This window comes from Lynx rufus, unplaced genomic scaffold (genome assembly GCF_022079265.1).
Source record: "Lynx rufus isolate CCGP_SWC_20201006 ecotype Redwood Valley unplaced genomic scaffold, mLynRuf1.p SCAF_10, whole genome shotgun sequence".
NCBI classification, from domain to species: Eukaryota; Metazoa; Chordata; class Mammalia; order Carnivora; family Felidae; genus Lynx; species Lynx rufus.
In genome coordinates, this window is record NW_025814824.1 from 2,725,441 (window position 1) to 2,744,780 (window position 19,340).

General features: G+C 55.3%; 1 protein-coding gene across 1 annotated transcript in view; it reads right to left on the minus strand.

The window, feature by feature from the left end:
* The window catches only part of SHC3 (SHC adaptor protein 3), a 98,144-nt gene that overhangs the window by 13,500 nt on the left and 65,304 nt on the right, over positions 1-19,340 (minus strand). Inside the window, exons 6-11 of the mRNA XM_047097282.1 lie at positions 18,723-18,774; positions 13,900-14,026; positions 10,559-10,709; positions 9,509-9,596; positions 6,563-6,718; positions 2,594-2,889 (exon numbers count right to left, since the gene is read on the minus strand). Of these exons, the coding sequence (XP_046953238.1) occupies positions 2,594-2,889; positions 6,563-6,718; positions 9,509-9,596; positions 10,559-10,709; positions 13,900-14,026; positions 18,723-18,774 (870 nt within the window). The remainder of the gene's footprint in view (positions 1-2,593; positions 2,890-6,562; positions 6,719-9,508; positions 9,597-10,558; positions 10,710-13,899; positions 14,027-18,722; positions 18,775-19,340) is intronic.

Here is a 19,340-nt window from a genome sequence, read left to right on the forward strand (position 1 = left end):
TAAAACTAAGTAAGTAGAGACTCATGCCATGTTCGCGGATGTGATGATTTAATGCTGAAAACCGTCAGCTCTCCCTGAAATTAATCCGTGAACTCAACACCGGTCCTACCAAAATCCCAGCACGCGTTTTCGGTGGGGGGATAAACGGACTCCAAAACCACAGCAAAGAGGAATAGAGGTCCGAGAACAGCTTAAAAAGAGAATGCTAATAGGAGTTGCAAGAGGAAGGACTTACACTGCCACAGGTTAAGACCGTTTCAAAGCCAGAGTGACCATGCGATGTGGCACTCGTATCAGGACTAAACAGTCCGCTCAACAGGACAGGGCAGACTCTCGAGAAAAACAAGGGACACAGAGCACCGAGAACGTTAACTCAAGGCGCATCCATAGGACAGAAGCCTGGCTCGCCACCTGGAGATTTAAGGGATGCTGGGTCCCTGTCTTATGTCACTGTCAAAGTAACTCTAGTCAGAATTAGAACCTAATTGTGAAAAATAAGCAAACACAGAAGTCACAGAGGAACAATGTGCATCTATGACTGCAGGTCAGGAAATCTTTTATGTTTACTTTTTAAATGTTTCTAATGTTTATTTATTTATTTTGAGAGAGAGAGAGTACAAACAGGAGGAGCAGAGAGAGAGGGAGAGACAGAATCCCAAGCAGGCTCCGCACTGTCAGTGCAGAGAGCCCGATGTGGGGGCTCAAACTCACAAACCATGAGATCATGACCTGAGCTGAAATCAAGAGTCAGATGCTCAACCGACTGAGCCACCCAGGTGCCCCATGAGGAAATCTTTTAAAACTCAAGACCACAGGGGCACCTGGGTGGCTCAGTCGGTTAAGCATCTGACTCTTGATTTCGGCTCAGGTTATGATTTCATGGTTCATGGGTTTGAGCCTTGTGTCGGGATCTGTGCTGATTGTGGGACCTGCTTGGGATTCTCTCTCTCCCTCTGCCCCTCTCCCCTGCTCTCCTTCTCTCTCTCTCTTTCAAGTCAAAACAAAACAAAACAAAACTCAAGGCCATAAACCATAAAAGGGAAACTTCCATTTGATGAAGAACATCACAGACAAAATGATCAGATTCGGGGAAAAAATGGGAGGGTTCACGTGGAAATTCTATGGCTGAGAAACTCAGGAAGTGAGCTGGGTGAGAAGATCAGAAGAGAAGCAGGGGGGAGGTGGGCGCATAACATTTACTGGAAGAACCTGTGGACGCGCGGTCGTAGGGTGACACTGGGACATGCTCTTCCCCGGAGTCTTGGGCTCGCCCCGCAGGGAGGACGATGTCAAGGAGGCTGAGGGAACCCTGGTGCATGGCCGTCGTGCCCCCTGGCAGTCCAGCCGTTCTGGAAGCAAATGCACAGCCCTGGTGAAACCAAGTGTGCGCATGTCCTATGACCAAAACCCCGGTCCTGGGATGTGCCCCAGAAAGACCATCGTGGGCGCAGGGAAAACGCATGGAGACTTCGTAGCACCTTCAGCCCTGCATGAGAATGTTCCACAAGTGACGTGTGGCCGTGGATGGGGGCCGCTGGGCCGCCCACCCAAGCAACGATCCCGTGTACAGAAAGCACCACAGACAGATCTCAAAAACACATGCAGAGTTTGACATGGGATCTGAGGGGCAGGACCGTGTTAGCAACTTCCTGAAATGCACAAACACACAGTGTATCTTCTCCCTGATGTACCTCCGTGGGAAAAACCACACAACCGTAGAAGGTGGATTGGAAGGATTCACATTACGATCCTAGGGAGGGGGTTGCCCGGGTGGAGAGGGGACAGGGGCACGGAGACGATGTCCGGAGAGCCAAGGTGCAGACGCCCTGGAGCAGCAGATCATGTGACGTAACAACTCTCCCCTCCCCCACCAAACACGGTTAAACTGCGCTCAAGTCCAACCAAAGACGGAGGCTTCGTCCCTACCCATCGATCAGGACAGGCCATGTTCTAATCTACTGTTCGGATAACTACCTGCTTCTGTGTTTTCACTGCATAAAAGGTTTTACACAACAATCTTGGAACTTATTTAACGGTTCAGTTAATGTAATTATGTTTATTAAACTTAGCAGTTCTTAGACTGTGCCAAGATCAAGTCCAATCTATTTACTGACTGGAAGACGGGAAATTCAGTCAGACCCACACGGTTCATCAGACATGACTGTACCACCAAGAACGGCCACACACACTGTCCCCGAGTGGGAAAGCGGGAAGCTAATTAAGAGGGGGTCTGTTTACTGCTTCATCACGTCTTCTACTCTAGGAACTCTTGGAGACACTTGAGATCAATATTAGAAGCCCAGGAACCCTGCACTTCTTCATCCACTATGAATGGATTGGACAGGAAAACTTTCCCTGTTTTTGTACTTACTGTAAAGGACGTCAGAGTTAAAGCTTTCGCCTTGGGCCCTCGTGAGGTCTCCAAGCGCGAGCCAAGCGCAGGCCTGTGTGCCTGGGCAGCCGGGTCCCCGAGAAGTGGCCGCCAGGACGTCAGCAGGTGCGCACAGGCAGCAGAGGGAAAGTGTGGTCACCCGGCACAGAGGACAAGGGGAGACTGCTCTAAGGAGGCAGGTCACGTCCCACCCGTGCTCACCGTGCCCTCCGGGTCCACGAGCAGCAGGTGCTTGGCCTGGCCGTTGTGCATGCCCGTGAGGACGAAGGAGCCCGGGTTGGTGGCGCTCTTCCTGACCAGGAAGTCCCCGTCGTTCTTCAGCAGCCCCTCGGCCTCCTTCCGGCTCATCTCCCCTTGGTACCAAGGCTCCCCTTCCAGCTCCTCCAGCATCTTGGCATCCGGGGCTCTGGGCGTGACAGGGCTGATGCACTCCACGGAGGCCGCCTTGCTCAGCACAGGCCCCGAGGACTGGTTCCTGAGAGCGTCTTCAAAGGGTTCTGTCGACAGCAATTGCCAGCAACAAGTCAACCCCACGAAGAGCAAACGATAACATGCACAATGTGATCTCGATGGAAAAGCCGAGGCAACTTCCACCAGAAACAAACCTAAAGAAAGGTGACTGGCTGGTACTATTGACCGTGTTTGGAGGCACAGGCCGAACCCCGGCACGACTCTTTCTGATGAGCCTGCGTTCCCAAGACGGCTGGGCGCTGTGCCTCGTGCCAAGGACTCAAGCACACCCTCTGTCTAGCCGGTCAGAATGACTTCACTTTTGCACGCTGCGAGAGGCCGTGCATATTGCCCTCCATCTACCTTTTCTGGGACATCAGCTAGCCTCTTTTTTTTAAAATTTTTTTTTTTCAACGTTTATTTATTTTTGGGACAGAGAGAGACAGAGCACGAATGGGGGAGGGGCAGAGAGAGAGGGAGACACAGAACCGGAAACAGGCTCCAGGCTCTGAGCCATCAGCCCAGAGCCCGAGGCGGGGCTCGAACTCCCGGACCGCGAGATCGTGACCTGGCTGAAGTCGGACGCTTAACCGACTGCGCCACCCAGGCGCCCCATCAGCTAGCCTCTTAATAAACCTGTTTTCTTCTGAATGGAAACCTGCCATTGCTCCTGGAAATACGCAGAGAAAAGGATAATCTGCAAAGTTAGAGTCACTGCAAAACCTATACCCAGCCCATCACACGTTTGTTTCAAAACCTTGGCATCAAGGTAAATTTTTCAAAGAGAAGAAAAGTGACATTTATTGGGTGCCTTTTGTGTGACGCGGCCCGGGTTAGGAGCCCCACCCCTCCTTGGCCTTCACTCGTTTCTCTGTGGGAAAAAGCTCCTGTGTGGGCATCTGAGACCCGGCATGACCACAAGCCCCCCAAGGACACACTTCCCACCCCGGGGTCAGTGAACGGTAGGTCCGCTGCTCTAACAGGAACAGACACAGCAGCACAAGAAGTCGCCAGAAACATCTAATTAAACCTCAGAATGAGGCAATGTGTACGAAAGTGCCGAAGACGCCCACGGCACCACACAAGTGTCAGGTGCGAGGACGAGCACATGGGACCACGTGGCCAAAGCAGCACAGTGCAAGCGCCACAAGAACAGGAACAGTTCTCTCCTGGGCACAACGACGTCCCCGCGCTCCAGCATCGTCCCTGGGACGTAGTTCGCGCCCTACACGTATTCAACAAATGCTGCAGAATAAGACCGATCATGAGTAGAGGGTGGGCAAAAGCGAGGTGAATAAATGAAACCCAAGTCGGGGTGTTTTAATACTTGTTAAATCATTTACAGACCTGAGAATACAAACAGGTTGAAACTATTGCCCAAAATTAGATTTTCTGTTTTTATCCTTTTTCTTCCTGATTACCTGGAGTAGTTGAAAGTTGTATTATACCATTTCTGCACCATCACCACCACCATTATCACTATCAAGACCATCACTATTGTCACCACCGTCATTAACCTCATCATCACCATCATCACCACCATTATCACCATTGCCACATCAGCACTATAACCATCATCACCACCATCACCATCACCACCACCATCACCATCACCACCACCACCACCACCATCATCACCACCACCATCCATCATCACCATCATCACCATCATCACCACCATCACCATCATCACCATCAACATCACCATCACCATCATCACCATCACCACCACCATCATGATCATCAACATCACCATCATCATCATTGCCATCATGACCACCATCACCATCATGACCATCACGATTGCCACCACTGCCAAAGGCACCAGGAGAGGCACCATCACCATCATCATCATCAACATCATCATCGTGTCACCAACCATCATCTCCATCACCACTACCATCAACATCAGCATCACGATGAGCACCATTAACTATCACCATCTTTACCAATGGCACCATCATTATTTTACACTAGTGGTTTAAGATAAACAAAGACTGCTAGCTTCATTTTTTTCCATACTTTTCAATAGAAACTAGCCTCTCCAGGGCCCTTTCTTCTTCCATTATGCCCTTCTCTAGTTTTGGAAGCAGGTGTAGAAAATGATGGATGACCAAAGGGAGGCTCTGGTTCTCATTTTTCCCATCTCAAACCCACACCTTATCTAACTCCCCTTGGGCTCTGGGGCCAGGAGCCACTGGTAAATTGACTAGATTAAACTGTCTGACCATAAATACAAGTACCAAATTGCAGCTGGGAGACACCATTACAGCGCAAGCAGAGGCTCACAAAACTACCACTTTGGTCTGCATCTTGGGAAAGTCGCTTCATACCTCTGAGGTTATTGCCACATTTTTTAAGAGATGGGATTTGGTTAGATGGTGGTGAAGGTGCCTCTAAGCCCTGAGATTCCACAGTTCTTCTGTGTGTGGTGACTTCTGTACACAGAATGGGGTCAGAACGGGAACCCACTGTCTGGGAAACCAAAGCGGCTGAGGAGAAACAGACTCTGGTCATCAGGACGCCACCTGATCGTGGGAGCACTCCGCCATGTCCTCATTCACATGCAACACCACAAACAGCACACGTCAAACCAGTAAGGCTGCCTTGACCAAGTGGTAAAGTTACTGAACCTCTAGGATTCTCCATTTTCTCCTCTGTAAAATCGTGATAATAACGGAATGGTAAAAATAATAATGGCAGGGACCTGCAGGACTGTTGCGAAAATTAAACAGAACAACGAATGCCCAGCACTTGTTAAATTATCAAGGCATTTCCTCCCCTGTGAAGTTCTCAGGGAACCGCCAAAGCCACATGGGGAAGTAAAGCTCTCTGTGAACTCAGAAGCCTCTCTCAAAATGCCTTAGCAACGACTTCCACTCTCGTTACTCAGTTCACAGATGATTTAGCTGTCCCAGTCTACACGACAAACAGAAGGTCCAGGGTGCACGTTACTACGCCGCTAAGTACCTTCCCATCACACTCCTCATCCTGGTTTGTTTTTCTTCAGGGCACTTGCTGCTACCGGTTACAGCACAGGGGTTATTCAAGCTCCAGGAGAGTAGGGATTCTGTTTTGTCTTCCTGTAGACCCCAGTAAGTAGATGGGTGTAGACACACACTAGGTGCTCACTGGACAGGAATACGGGAGAGCGTGTGTGCGTGCGTGCGTGCACGCGAGAGGGCGTCTCGCCATTTCTTGCTTCTATGTTGGTCATTTTCAACAGACCACAGGCCCTGTGATAAGCCATTTCACACTGGCATCCATAGCAACTGATACAGTATTTGGCACGTAACGGCCGATTGACATTTAAGTAAATAAACGAATGAGGACGTTTTGGTGTGTATCATTTATCTCGAGATACGTGCAGACAGATCTTCAAGAGGAAAGTCAGTTCCACACAGAGGGGGAAACTGCTTTGTCTCTGGACTTCAGAGAGAGCTGTCATCCCAAAGCAGAGGTCGGCCAAGTGCAAAGCCCTGAAAAGCCCAACCATAACCCAGAAAAGTGAGGTGGAGCCATGGCCATGCGGTGGCTTCTGCGGGCCTTACGCGGTGCTGACCGGCCACCACACGCTGGTGGTCCTCTTTCAGCTGGGGAGGTAATTCACATCACCGTTAATCAAAACCCTGCCAGCAGAAAGTGCGGTCGCGGCAAAGATTTCAGACAGCGGAAAGCAACCCCGGAAGACAAGAAAACCACACGCGAAAAGAAACCCACTCATGTCGAAGAGGTCTTTCCGCGGGCTGCTCTCCGCGCTGCTGCCGGAGGCCGGCGTGGCCTGCGGCGGGATGTGCTGGGCGTTCACGTAGGTGGGGGCTTCTCCGGGGCCCGCGTGAGCTCTCCCTTCCGGCAGGCTGTAGGTGTCCAAGGACCCTGCAACGAGAAAACCAGCGCTCTTTTCTCTTACGAGGGGAAGGCCATTCGCGCATCTATCCGTAAGCCACCCAACACTTCACGGAGGCGTTCCTACGGGCTATCTGGTAGCTAATTCTTCTTGTGGGTCCCCACTGGCCAAATCCCCCTCTTCTGACCCTGTCACCACTGTTGTGTTTGGCCGGGACGATTTCCCCGCCTTCATGTCAAGATGCCAGCCCCCGAGGATGGACACCCTGACGGCACGGGCCTGCCCGAGACTCCGGCCCCGACCGGGGTCGGTGAGCGGAGCAGATGCGCCACGGCGGAAGCTGCCTGGGTCCCTCGTCCCCTTCACAAAGCCCCCTGAGCAAGTAGCAGCAGCAGAAACATGAGCCTCATTAAATCGCCTCGTTCTCCCTTTCGGTGTAAGCGGACGCCTCGTAAGTCAACTCCGTTCTAGCCACGCGATGCCCGGCCCCTTCCTTACAAAACGAAGCATCCCGTCATGCCCCAGGGCTCCACGCAGGAGGCCCAGGGTGGGCGTGTGATGGAGGACCCCACCCGGGGGCAGCGCCCCACGGGACTTCTCAGCTGTGCCACGAGAGTGCCAAGGCTGGTCTGGGGCCCGAGGGGTGACGGTGGTGCCCGATCCCACTTGCTCGGGTCGCCACGGGAGCCCCGTCTGTGTCGCACTTACACAGACAGACTCTCAGGACCACCGCCCTCTGGCAGCGCTGTCTCTGGAGAGAAGTCCCCTTTCACACCCCACGGGCGGCTCAATCCAGTTGGCAAGAGGGCTTCTTAAGCTTTCCCCAGAGCCTGTTGTTGGGCTTGGGCAGCACAGCACCGCGAGAGGACGCAGGTGTCCTGTTAAAAGTCCTTCGTGTGTCTACACCTGTTCCTGAGCATGACTTCATGTTTCACGGGCCGCTCCTGTGTTATGTGTCCTGGTTCCACAGCGGCTTCTTGCCGCTCACGTGTGTGTGTGTGTGTGCGTGCGTGCGTGCACATGTGCGTGGCGAGCAAATCAGTCTGTACGAAGGATTTTACAAACTAAGTTTTAAAAGGAGAAGATCAAAATCCCAACAAGTAACTTTCCTGACGATGGCCCTTTCCCACTGAGACCACGGCAGGTGCAGAGCTGGGGACAGGGGGCATTCACACCACGATGGGGTCACCGAGTGTTAATTTTCGGTAAGGGACAACGGCTGCCAGCAAATTAACAGAGGATATTCTTACCTGATGGAAAAAAGATATTTATTGCTTTCAACTAAGAACTTGAAATTCATTGAGACATATGACCCTCAGGTGCATTTCTACCTTGGAGTCTCTTACGTTGTCTGATCCTGATCTGGCCGGGGTGGGGGAGGGGGTGGAATGGGAACACACAAGGAGAGACTCATTTTCAAGTGAACCTGACATACTTTGCAATAACGGCCGGCATCTGCTGTAAACAATGTGTCTCCGTTGGTCCTTAGCAGTTGTTAATGTGGTTAAGCACACACGTGTTATAGAAATACTTTTAAATTTTCTTTTAAAGCTTATTTATTTTTGAGAGAGACAGAGACAGAATGCGAGTGGGTTAGGGTCAGAGAGACAGGGAGGCACAGAATCCAAAGCGGGCTCCAGGCTCCGAGCTGTCAGCACAGAGCCCGACGCGGGGCTCGAACCCACGAGCCGCGAGATCATGACCTGAGCCGAAGTCGGACGCTCCACCGACTGAGCCCCCCGGGCGCCCCTAGAAATACTTTTTAAATGTCTGTGGAACAGAGGTAAGAACATAGAAAAAAGGTGCTCCTGGCACAGCTCGGACTCTGGTTTGCTACGTGTTTCCTCCTGGGAGCTGGAGCTGCGTGGCCACCTCCACCAGGCCTTACGCTGTACTGAGGGCCCCACACACGGGTCCTCCCTTAGCTCGGGCAGGTGAGGCTGGAAACGGCCTCACGAGGGGGCAGTTCCAGAAATGTATTGTCATCTATTCCCAGGCGGGGACGGCCTCGACATGAAGCCAAAATACGGTCACACATACGTACGTGGATGCGCTAATCAGAAATCAGAGCTTAATTCCCCGTTGCTGCTTCTCCTTCAGACCCTGAGGGGTCAGCAGCCAGGGGTCAGGACCCCCGAGCTACTGAGGGAGTTCAGGAAGAAGCTGAACGTCGAGAGAACCCTGTAGAACACACACACGGACACGCTCGGGTGTACGGAGCCTACTGATAGCTCCTGGTCACGGCCGAACTGTGGCAAGTGGGGACACGTCAGTCGACGTGACACGATGGGGAAGCGCCCCTGAAAGCGCCCAGGGCCCGCGCGCGACTTGCTTCTCCACGCCACCTCTAGTGCGTGTGGGCTCCGTCCCTCCCGAAGCTGACCCTGGACGGGGCGGGCGGGGGCCGGGCAAGGAAGGGAAAGCTACCAGCTCCTGTGAGGAGTCGTGGGGCACAGCCCCGCTGGAGCGCTGAGGGACAGCGCAAAACACACGTCAGAGGGCCCCAGCCACCAGCCACCCGGACGGGTGCGGGCCCGTGGGGAGGCCCGCGCCTCAGCCCCCTGCTAGGCAGGCCGTCCTGCCGGAAGGACGAAGGACGAGGACGCGTCCAGGGTGCACGCGAACGGGAAGCGCCGGGACAAAGGGGAGGCACCAGAGGACGAGCGGCGCCCCCACAGCCCTCCTTCCTGTGTCCGCGACGGGTGGGGGCCTCAGTCTCGCCAGGACACACCCGTGCGCCACCAGCCCCCCGGACGAAGTCCCCGCCGGGAGCGCGTGCTCCCGTGTCTTCTTCCCTCCCCCCCGGCCGTGCCCCTCACCTTGCCGGACAGGTGCTGGCTTCCAGTCTTCGCCGAACGGCTCTCCCAGGTGTCTCCCCTGGTAGTACATCTGCTCTTTGCCTGCAAACTACAGACGGGTGTAAATGGCCAGGGGAAAAGCTGCCTCTTCCCCTTTCTCCATCCCCCAAAGCCACAGCCCAGTAGAAGGGACCCCAACGGCGGGTCCGCCACATCCCCAATCACACCCACCTTTTCCTTCCTGCCTCGCGGTTGGCATTAGGGTTCGGGAAACGCGTTTGCACGGGCGTGGGGAAGAGGCTGCGTCTCATCAAAACCACACGCGCCCCTCCTTGTCTTCATTTCACGCCACCAGCCCTCCCTAAGTGTGACCGAAAATGGGGCTCTCCCCCATACTCGCGGCCACATCACCGGACGCGCCCTCGGGTAAAGCTCGGGTACGTCAGAACGCACCTCCCTCAGCCACTCACACCCGGGCAAGTCCGCCCCGTCCACCTCTCCGCGTCAGAGCTGCGGACGCTTGATTTCCGTGTTGTTTTGCCACTTTCGTCAGTGTCATTATTATTTGCATAAGGTGGGTGACCTCACAAAATTCTCTGTCACGAAATAGAGACGCGGTAACTCTAAAAAGCAGTCGCCTTACTGGAACGGTGTCGATTTGGAGGAAAACTCAGGGAAATGAAGAAAAGGGAAGGCTCATAAAACGCTCATCATTTTAAGGGCCCGCACCCACTGTCTTCTCGGGGGAAGAAAGCACCCCGAGCCTTTGAAAAGTCCTGAACTCTTTCGTCTCCTCACGAAGCTCCCAGTATAATGGCATTCGCCCCGGGATGGAGAGGAGACCCCCAGACTTGCACCTCCGGAATCACAACCTAGTTCCCAGACATGTGATTGACGCCTTAGGACGTTAAAGCAAAAGCCTCCCCTGTGTGTCCGCGTGTGTAATCCAAGGGGAGAGAGCAGGTGAGTTATTGCGCCAGAGACCGGACAGAATGCCAGCCTGCGAGCACAGTGGAAGAAAATGGAAGGAAGTGCTCAGGGGCCAGACCCAGGCAGGGGTGTGGGACTTACCTGGGCCGTGTCAGGGGCGTGGGGTCTGGCTTGCAGCCGCACGTCCACAAAGCCCCCCGGAGGGGGCGCCTTGCTTGGGATGCTGTTGTAGTACGGGTGGTCTGAGCCATCCCCCTCCTCTTCAGTCCAAGGCTCCTCCAGACTCTGCATTCTGTTAGAAGAGGGGATTTCCAGGGCGTTAGCCGAAAGTGGAGTTTTTTGTCAAAACCAACAAATCTAATGTTAGGACCTGCTACCCCAGAAAAGAGAGTTCAGTCACTGCCTCCTCACTATCTAGATCTCAGCTATGAAGAGCAGATGAATGGGCTGGCCAGATACTTCTGCCTTCATCGCTGTCCTACCTTCTGGAAAATTCCACTCATCTTTGAAACAGGGAAGAAGTTTAAAATGTTAACAACTGGAGGCGCCTGGGTGGCTCAGTCGGTTGAGCGTCCTACTTGGCTCAGGTCATGATCTTGTGGTTTGTGAGTTCGAGCCCCGCCTCGGGCTCTGTGCTGACAGCTCGGAGCCTGGAACCTGCTTCTGATTCTGTGTCTCCCTCTCTCTCTGCCCCTCCCATGCTCATGCTCTTTCTCTGTCTCTTAATAATAAATACACGTTAAAAAAAATATTTTTTAAAGAAATTTCATGTCCATACCTGCATTTGGAGCTGAAGTTCTTCTCAACAGGTAAGATCCTGCCTGCTTCATTTTCTTTCCCCAAAACTTTGGCAAACTTGATGATATAAAAAACTACACAGAAAATTCTGACCTTAAGTGTATTCTCAGAGGAGCACGGCAACTCAGTGAGCTCCCCCACCCATTTTTGCGCATATAATTTTTATAGATTTATCTGGCTTTTATGTAAATTTCAGAAGTACAGAAAAGCATAATAATTAACATAAAAGATACACATCCACCATGGACAGTAAGTGTGAACATTTTGCTCTATGGCTTTTTCTACTTAAAAAAAATTTTTTTTTATAATTTTTTTTTAATCTTTACTTATTTTTGAGAGAGAGACAGCATGTGAGCAGGGGAGGAGCAGAGAGAGAGGGAGACACAGAATCAGAAGCAGGCTCCAGGCTCTGAGGTGTCAGTACAGAGCCCGATGCGGGCTCAAACTGACGAGCTGTGAGATCATGACCCGAGCCGAAGTCGGACGCTTAATTGACTGAGCCACCCAGGCGCCCCTACTTAAAAAAATGTTTTTTAAGTTTATTTATTTTTTGGGAGAGAGAGAGACAGAGCACAAGTGGGGGAGGGGCAGAGAGAGCGTGAGGCACAGAATCTGAAACAGGCTCCAGGCTCTGAGCTGTCAGCACAGAGCCCGACACAGTGCTCGAACCCCTGAACTACGAGGTCATGACCCGAGCCAAAGTCGGACGCTCAACCGACTGAGCCACCCAGGAGCCCCACTTGTTTCTTTTAAGAAATAAAATTCATCACGGGTGTACAGATTCATCATATTAGCAGTAAAATGTGAGCGGTGGCATGTAGGTGTGTGTGCAGGGGCTCACCGTCTGTTGGAACGTTTTCATTATGAAATGTCAGGGAGCAGACTCACCCACCAATACAGTTAAATCCCACCCACCGACGCCTGGTGCCCGGATACTCCAGAGTTGGTGTGGGATATCCTGACGTGTTATACACGCGTCGTACACGTGCGTGTATCTGTAAACTACGCCTATGTTGTTTGTTTGGTTTTAAAGTTTCCGTGTTTCATATCCTTTTTCACTGCACTTCAGATTTTTGAGGTTTATTCCGGGAGCACAGATGTACCGGTCTACTTTTTTTAAAGTAGGTCCCATTACACACAAAATTGACAAGTAGCGGAGAACGAGTGAACTTTAAAATTTTATACACAGTATACACAGTTTATGGATAGTGGGTGTGTATACGGGGTAGGAACTGACACTTTCTATCTGCTCCTCCCACACACAGTCCCGTCTGAGCGCAGGGAAGCTTGACAACGGGGAAAAGTGGGGTCCTCACAGGCACCTCCCAAATGAATCGCCTTAAAAGCAATCTCCCTGGGGCGTCTGGGGTGCTCAGTCGGTTAAGCGTCCAACTCTCGATTTTGGCTCAGGTCATGATCTCACGATCATGAGATCGAGCCCCGTGTCAGGGTCCTCGCTGGGCATGGAGTCTGCTTGGGATTCTCTCTCTCCCTCTGTCTCTGCCCCTCCCCACCAAAAACAACCTAAAAAAAAAGGCCACTTCCCAGTAGGTGAGAAAATGACTGAGAATGACCCAGTCAGGAAAGGGGCAGAGCTCAGAGGTGTGAACGAGGCCTTCGTGATAATGGAAGTAAAAGAGCCTTCGTGCCTGAGTCACAGAACGGGACTGCAGACGTTAGAGCAACAGTGAAAAAGCGAATTTTGGAGAAATAAAGGTTTGTTTGCAGTGAACACACCTTTAGAAGACGCCTTCATTATGCAAGTCCGATCAAGGACAGACTATTGATACGCCCCCACATGGCTTTCTTTTAACGCTTTATGCCGCATGGAATATGCTTATGTCTGAAGGAAACTCAATGCTAGATCCTGAAGGTTGTTTTACAATTCGTATTTGTATGAACTATTTCACCGAACACGAAAAACAACAACCGTCCATTGGGTGGCTCAGTCGGTTAAGCATCCAACTTCAGCTTAGGTCATGATCTCACGGTTTGTGAGTTTGAGCCCTGTGTTGAGCTCTGCACTGACAGTGCGGCGGCTGCTTGGGATTCTGTGCCTCTCTCTCTCTCTCTCTCTCTGCCCCTCCCTCTTTTCTCTCTCTCAAAATAAGTAAATAAAAATTAAAAAATTTTTTTAAAAAAAAAGCGAGAATGCTGTTCCCTTTTTACAGAGAATGCTGCTGACTCATCCTGGCCAAGGGGCGGGCGTGCCCAGGGCCACAGGCGGCTTTGGGTCCTCAGGCTACCCAGCTCAGGGCTTCACGGAAGGGCCCAGAGTTAGGACCGCGCTGACCACGGTGGCACGGACGGGGGACATATCCCACCTGTGAGAAGAGGACTCACGGAGGCGACGCGTGGAAATCTCACCTGGTTGCAGAGGACACGGCAGGAAGGTATTACAGTGCGTTTTCGTGACCTTGGCTACCGTCTCTACAGTTTCTAGAAAATGTTTTCCCCGACGTTCGGGGCCTCAGCCATCTGTGGGCTTCCTTCCGACGGTGGGTCTCCCAAGCCCCGGCCCAGACCCGCCAGATGCATCCGAGCCAGGAGCCCCGTGACCGACCACGTCTGTCCGGACCACACTTCTCAGAGGCCGTCTCGTGGTTTCTCCTTTGAGACATTCTCAGACGAAAGCCCATAGAACGCGGGAAGGCCCGCGCACAGGGGGTCACAGCGCTACTCACCGGTCATGGAAAGCGGGGACCTTAGAAGGACACTGCAAATACTGCTTAAACCGGAGTTCAAAGGCCTGTCCGATGGAGCCGATGACATCCTGGGCCAGCCCGTCGCAGCACTCCAGAATGTGACACGCTGGGAGAGCAAGCGTGCGGGCCCGTTAGAGACGCTGGGCCGCCAGGCTCCCGCTGGGGAGGGGCCCACGTCCCCCACTCGCTGTCCCGGCAGCTCCACCCACAGCCCGAGCCCTGGGCCACGGCCACGAAGCGTCACCGCGGGGATGCATTTCTTAAGGGCTCTGCTCTCTTAACACCAAAGGTCCTCTTTGCAAGTACATTTAAAATTTTTAAATTTCAAAATGGTTAACAATTTCTTCACTGTCTACGAAATACCAACTCAGAGCTCAACAGAGAAACAGGGTTTGCAAGGAAACGTCGTGCTAAAGAAGGTGGCGGTAAGAAGGAACGGGCCCCCCTCCGGCCCCCCGAGCCTGGACAACGGTCCCAACCCGGCTCCTGCTGAGGGACGCCTGGGCCACTCCGTGGCCGTCCGCTCACTTCCTCGTGGAAGTCAAGCGGCCTCACCGAACGCGGCGACTCGGAACAGAAAGAACCCCTCAAAAGAGGAGCTTCAGGGGATGTTAGTTCCCGGGGACCCCCCACCACATGCCAGGGCGCCTCTCGAATGTGGGCCTGGCTGTTCGCACAGGTTCTCAGACAAGCAGCTTGTGCTAAAGAGCAGGTCAAAGCTGGGCTCCTGTGGCCCGATGTGGGGGGGAGGGCAGGCCTCGGGGGGCCTGGAGCAGCTCCCAGCGGCTTTGCGACAGGCACTCACTGTCCCACGAGGGCACGCCGTCCCGGAGGCCAAGCTGCGGCGCAATCCGTGTGGAGCCACCAGAGAAGAGGCTGCAGGGGCAGAGGGCCCGCTCTGCTCCCCGAGAAATACGAGGTCTCCTCCCAGATCCACGTCGCGTGCCCCCGGGAACCCCGGGCCTCCCTGTGTGACCCGCGCTGCCCCACCCTGTTACTAGCGACGGGGAAAGAAACTCTCGGGGGAGGCACACCAAACCGCCGTCCTGCTGCACGAAGCCAGCAGGGCACCGTGGAGCCCACGCGGACGGCGGCCACCAGCCCCGGGGTCCGCAGGCTTCCTGTCCCCCGGGCTGCAGCGGAGCACCCTGGGGACCCAGGGAAAAGCACGTCCGGAGGCTCTGGATCGCAGCGCGAGCCCTGGGGAGCACTGGGGATGGCCAAGAGGTTTGTCCCAAGGAGACAGATGCCCGGCTGTGTTTTTATTACTGATTATCGGTATTATTTTAGTTTATTAAACACCAGCCCCGGAGGCACAGGGCGAGCCCACATGACACAGCTGTTAGAGCTGCAGGGTCGTGCATTAAGCAGTACGGGTGGCAGTGTCCCTCCAGCTAGTAAGGAGGCCGGAGTCTAGGCAGGAGGGAGGGGAAGAACCCCGGCCCCCCCCCGCCTGTTTGCAGCCACGCACGCCCACCCCCGAGGGGGACCAGCCGAGGGCTGCCTGGTCGGTGCTTCGGGGAAGAGTAGAGACGGGAAGGGCCAACAGCGTGCAGCTCACTGTCCTTCTGAAAAGAGATACAGCAGCCGCAGTGAAGGAAGAACGGGTTTCGGCAGGGGGCTGCCCGATCGCTCCCGTCTACACAGCAGGGAGCTGGAAGCCTGCTTCCTGAGAACTGGAAGACGCAGGGCGGCGGCAGAAGCAGGCACCCTGTCCCGCCGAGGGTCGAGTCCTGGCGGTCAGAAACCGGGGGCGGCAGAGGCTGTAGCCGCAGAATTGAATCACGTCTCCCTCCGGGCTCTGGCACCTGCAGTCCTTGGTGCCCTGGGAAAACACTGTCTGAGGGCTGGGGTCCAAGGGTCTGTCCCGGGGCCTCTCTGTTCCAAACTGCACTCGAAATCCAAAACGAACCCTGGGGTGAGGGTCTCCGGGGCTGCTGTTTTCTCTGAGAGCATCGCAAGTCTTTTCCCCTCACCCCCTCACCGGCATGACTGGGCACATACAGGAACGGTGAGGCCCTCCCATCGGTGACCACCCCTGAGGAGGGGGCAGAGCTGGGGGCGTCACTCAGGGGCCACGAAGGAGCAGACCACTGAGAGGCACGTACAGAGCTGTGGTGCCGTGAAGACTCAAATACGTCGTAAAACCTAAAATGTGGCCCAAAATGGACGTGAGGGCCACAAAACGGGGCCGTTCTTCGTTCCGTCCCTTCTGGGGGAAACTGGCCCTCCTGTTACAGGGCAGGCGGTCTCGGGGTGGGGCTCGTGTGCCCACATCGTCTCCCCCGCCCCTCAGACCAATAAACAAGGTTGCTCTAGGGAGAACCGCTCTGAGCTGCTGGCCTCACACGAGGGAGGAGACGTCCTCGGGCCGCGTCACGGAGGGCACTCGGGAGCAACACGCACTATGGCCCCCGTAATCATACAGGCGGGGGGGTGGGGTGGGGGGACGGCATGTTCCCTCAGACGGGCCAGCCCCACGTGTCTTCCACACACAGCAAACGCTGCTGGTCAGAGGTCACCATCGGGACACCAGCTCGCGGTTTCCCCATTGGCTCCAAACACGTCCGGAGCCCGCACCATAGCCCAGCCCTCTGACAGCTGCGGGCTGCGGGCTGGGGTCTCCGTCCACCTGATGCTGTCCCCACGGCGTCTGCGGGACACCTGCTCCGCCAGCACAGGCGAGCGATGCCCCCACGGCACGCGGCCGCCGTCTCCGCCAACCGGGGACTGGTAGGGGCCCCTTGGACATCTGGGGTCTTACCCAACTAGAAAATGCCCCAGGAACAGCGACCATGGTCCCTTCTTCACGGCAAACCGACAATCCTCACCCCCGGGAGGAAGGCTGAACAGCAGTGGCCTCCTAGGAGGGAGGCACAGACCCCCTGAACTCAAGCATGGTTTCCAGCCAACACTGGTCTGTCATCTGCGGAATCCATCGGAGTGGCAGGAACTTAACCACGGTTGACGTGAGGGCGGGCTGGCGGACGGCAGGCCCTAACCCCGGATAACCGCACACCTTGTAAGAAGGTGCCCACGTGAAGACACAGCCATGCTCGGAGCAGAAGGCGGCAGGAAGGTGGGCCACTGGAGCCACGTGGCCACAAGCCAGGACGCCCAGACGGCCAGAGCACCGCCAGGAGCTGGGAGAGGCAGGCGGGGTCCCTGCTCCAGGCTTCAGATGGAGCCCGGCCCTGGCAGTGCCTTGCTCTCAGGTCTCCAGCCTCCAGAACCGTGAGACAACAGCTCTTGTCGTTTTCAGCCACCGCCGTGCAGAGTTCTGTATGGGAGCCCTCGTGGACCGATCAAACTACCTCCCGCTGGAAGGACGGGCTTGCGTGGAAGGATGGGCTTGCGTGGAAGCCCGGCCTGCCGCCCTCACCCAGCCGAGCACTGGTTATGCACAGTCATCACATGAAAGTCGCTGCAAGGTCAAGACGGGGTGGGCTCCACGTGTTAGCCAGGGGTTTCGGGGACAGTCCTCGGCTCAAGACCACCCATGCCCCCTTCCCGCCTACCCTCAGAACTCTGTGAACACCCCCACTCTGATTCAGGAGCGACAACGTGGCAGTCATAATCCAGGACACAGCGCTTCATTTGCGGGGTCCCCCTCGCCCCCCAGACACCCACGCATCTGGGGGAGAATAAGTGCTAACACCGTATGATGTCATCGTCTGTGACTCTGAGGAAGGAAAGCGGTCCCGCCACGCCACCGAGTACCAGCGTGGGGCAGGAGGCGGCCGTGGGGAGGACCAAATCTTTACAGCCAGACTGGTTTCTGATTTGCAAGGTTCACTGACCTATCAACCATCTAACCTCTCTGCAAACGCCTCCAGGTCGGGCCGCACAACAGTGAAAGCGTCTGTACGCGGACCCCGGGGGGGGGGGTCGGTGCACCTGGGGGACAAGTCTCACCACATGGCGCCACCTCGCGGACAGTCAACCCGTTCTCTGTGTCCAAGATACAGTACCGGGGGGAGGGCACGACAGCATGCTAAGATCTCACGTGCACTGACATTTTAAAAGAAAAGAATATACGTGTACGTATGTGGATAAAAAGTCCCGTAAAGCAAACTAGAAAATCTTAACAGTCGGTACCTGGGGTGGAGGGGGGGAGGAGAGGGGAGCCAGTGCTTTGTATTGCTATCGACACCCCCCTGGCGATCTTCGTCAGCGAGTTCTAAGCTGGGGTCACGGGGTGCGTCAGTATCCAAGGGTAACGCGCACCTGTGGTCAGCCCACCCGCCCGGGCTCTCGGCGCCCATGGTGGGGCTTCGGTTTTGTACATGATAAAAGGAACAGGGTGGTGAGTGTGGAGGTCTAGGAATAAAGGAATAAAGGTCTGTGAATGCCCCACATCCCCCATTTCCAGCCTGCGTCTGAGGCCCTGGCAGCTTTGTGGGGTGCGAGTGGATGGCACGTGAGCGTGGACTGCTCAGGGCAGCGCAGGCTTCTCGGGGTGACGTGGTTGGCGGTGGGGCTGGGGCCGGGCGGGGGCGGGGGGGGGGGACACAGCGTTCCAGGTGTGGCCGAGGCCGCTTTCAGGGCACGAACGGGAGCCACAGGTGCAGGTCACGTGCTCCAAGCCGCACTCCCTGCGTGCAGGTGGGTGTCTCAGGCCCCCGGCCGCCCGGTGTCTCCTGCCCCCACCGAGAAGGCAGGCAGCCCTCAATTCCCGTTAACGGCACGGCGGGACACACGGGTCGTGCTGGCGGAGGGGGTGGGACCAGGGGGAGCACCTGGCATCGTGTTCAGCCTGACCGCGCACGAGTGAGAGACTGTAGGAGTCGAGCATTGCTTACCTCTGCGGTTAACAGGGTCCTTAGCTACGTACGCAACGTAGTCGGTTGTGTCCTGTCAGAGAAAAACGAGGCACCCATGTCACTAACCACGAGCAAGACAGCACAGCCAGACATACAGTACGCAACCCAGCCCAGGAATCTAACGCTCCCAAGGGACAGCCCAGGAGGACGGTATTTCTCACACTACCGCGGCCAGGAGTCTCCGGACCTTGTGAAGTGCGGGTTCTGACTCGGCGGGTCCAGGGCGGGGCCTGAGGCTCTGGTGCGGACACCGCCTGTCTGTGCCCACGCTCTGGGCCAGGGCCGTGTGACGGGCACCCCGTTCTCTGCACGGCGGATCCCCCCAGGAGCTCTGAACGCACTGCTGCCCAAGTCCCAGCTCCCGGATAATCCTCCCTTGCTGGACGGGAGGCCGTGAGGCCTCAGGACGGTTTGAAGCTCTCCAGAAGGTTCTACCGTGAGTCAAGGCTGACAGCCACTGTCCTGAGCTCTGCCTGAATGAGCGGTCGTCAGTCCAAGCTGGCGTCAGAGTCCCACAACGGGCTTGTGGAGACACAGGCTGCTGGGTGCCACCTTGGGGCTTCGGATTCTGTGGGTCTGAGGGGAGGCCCCAAAATG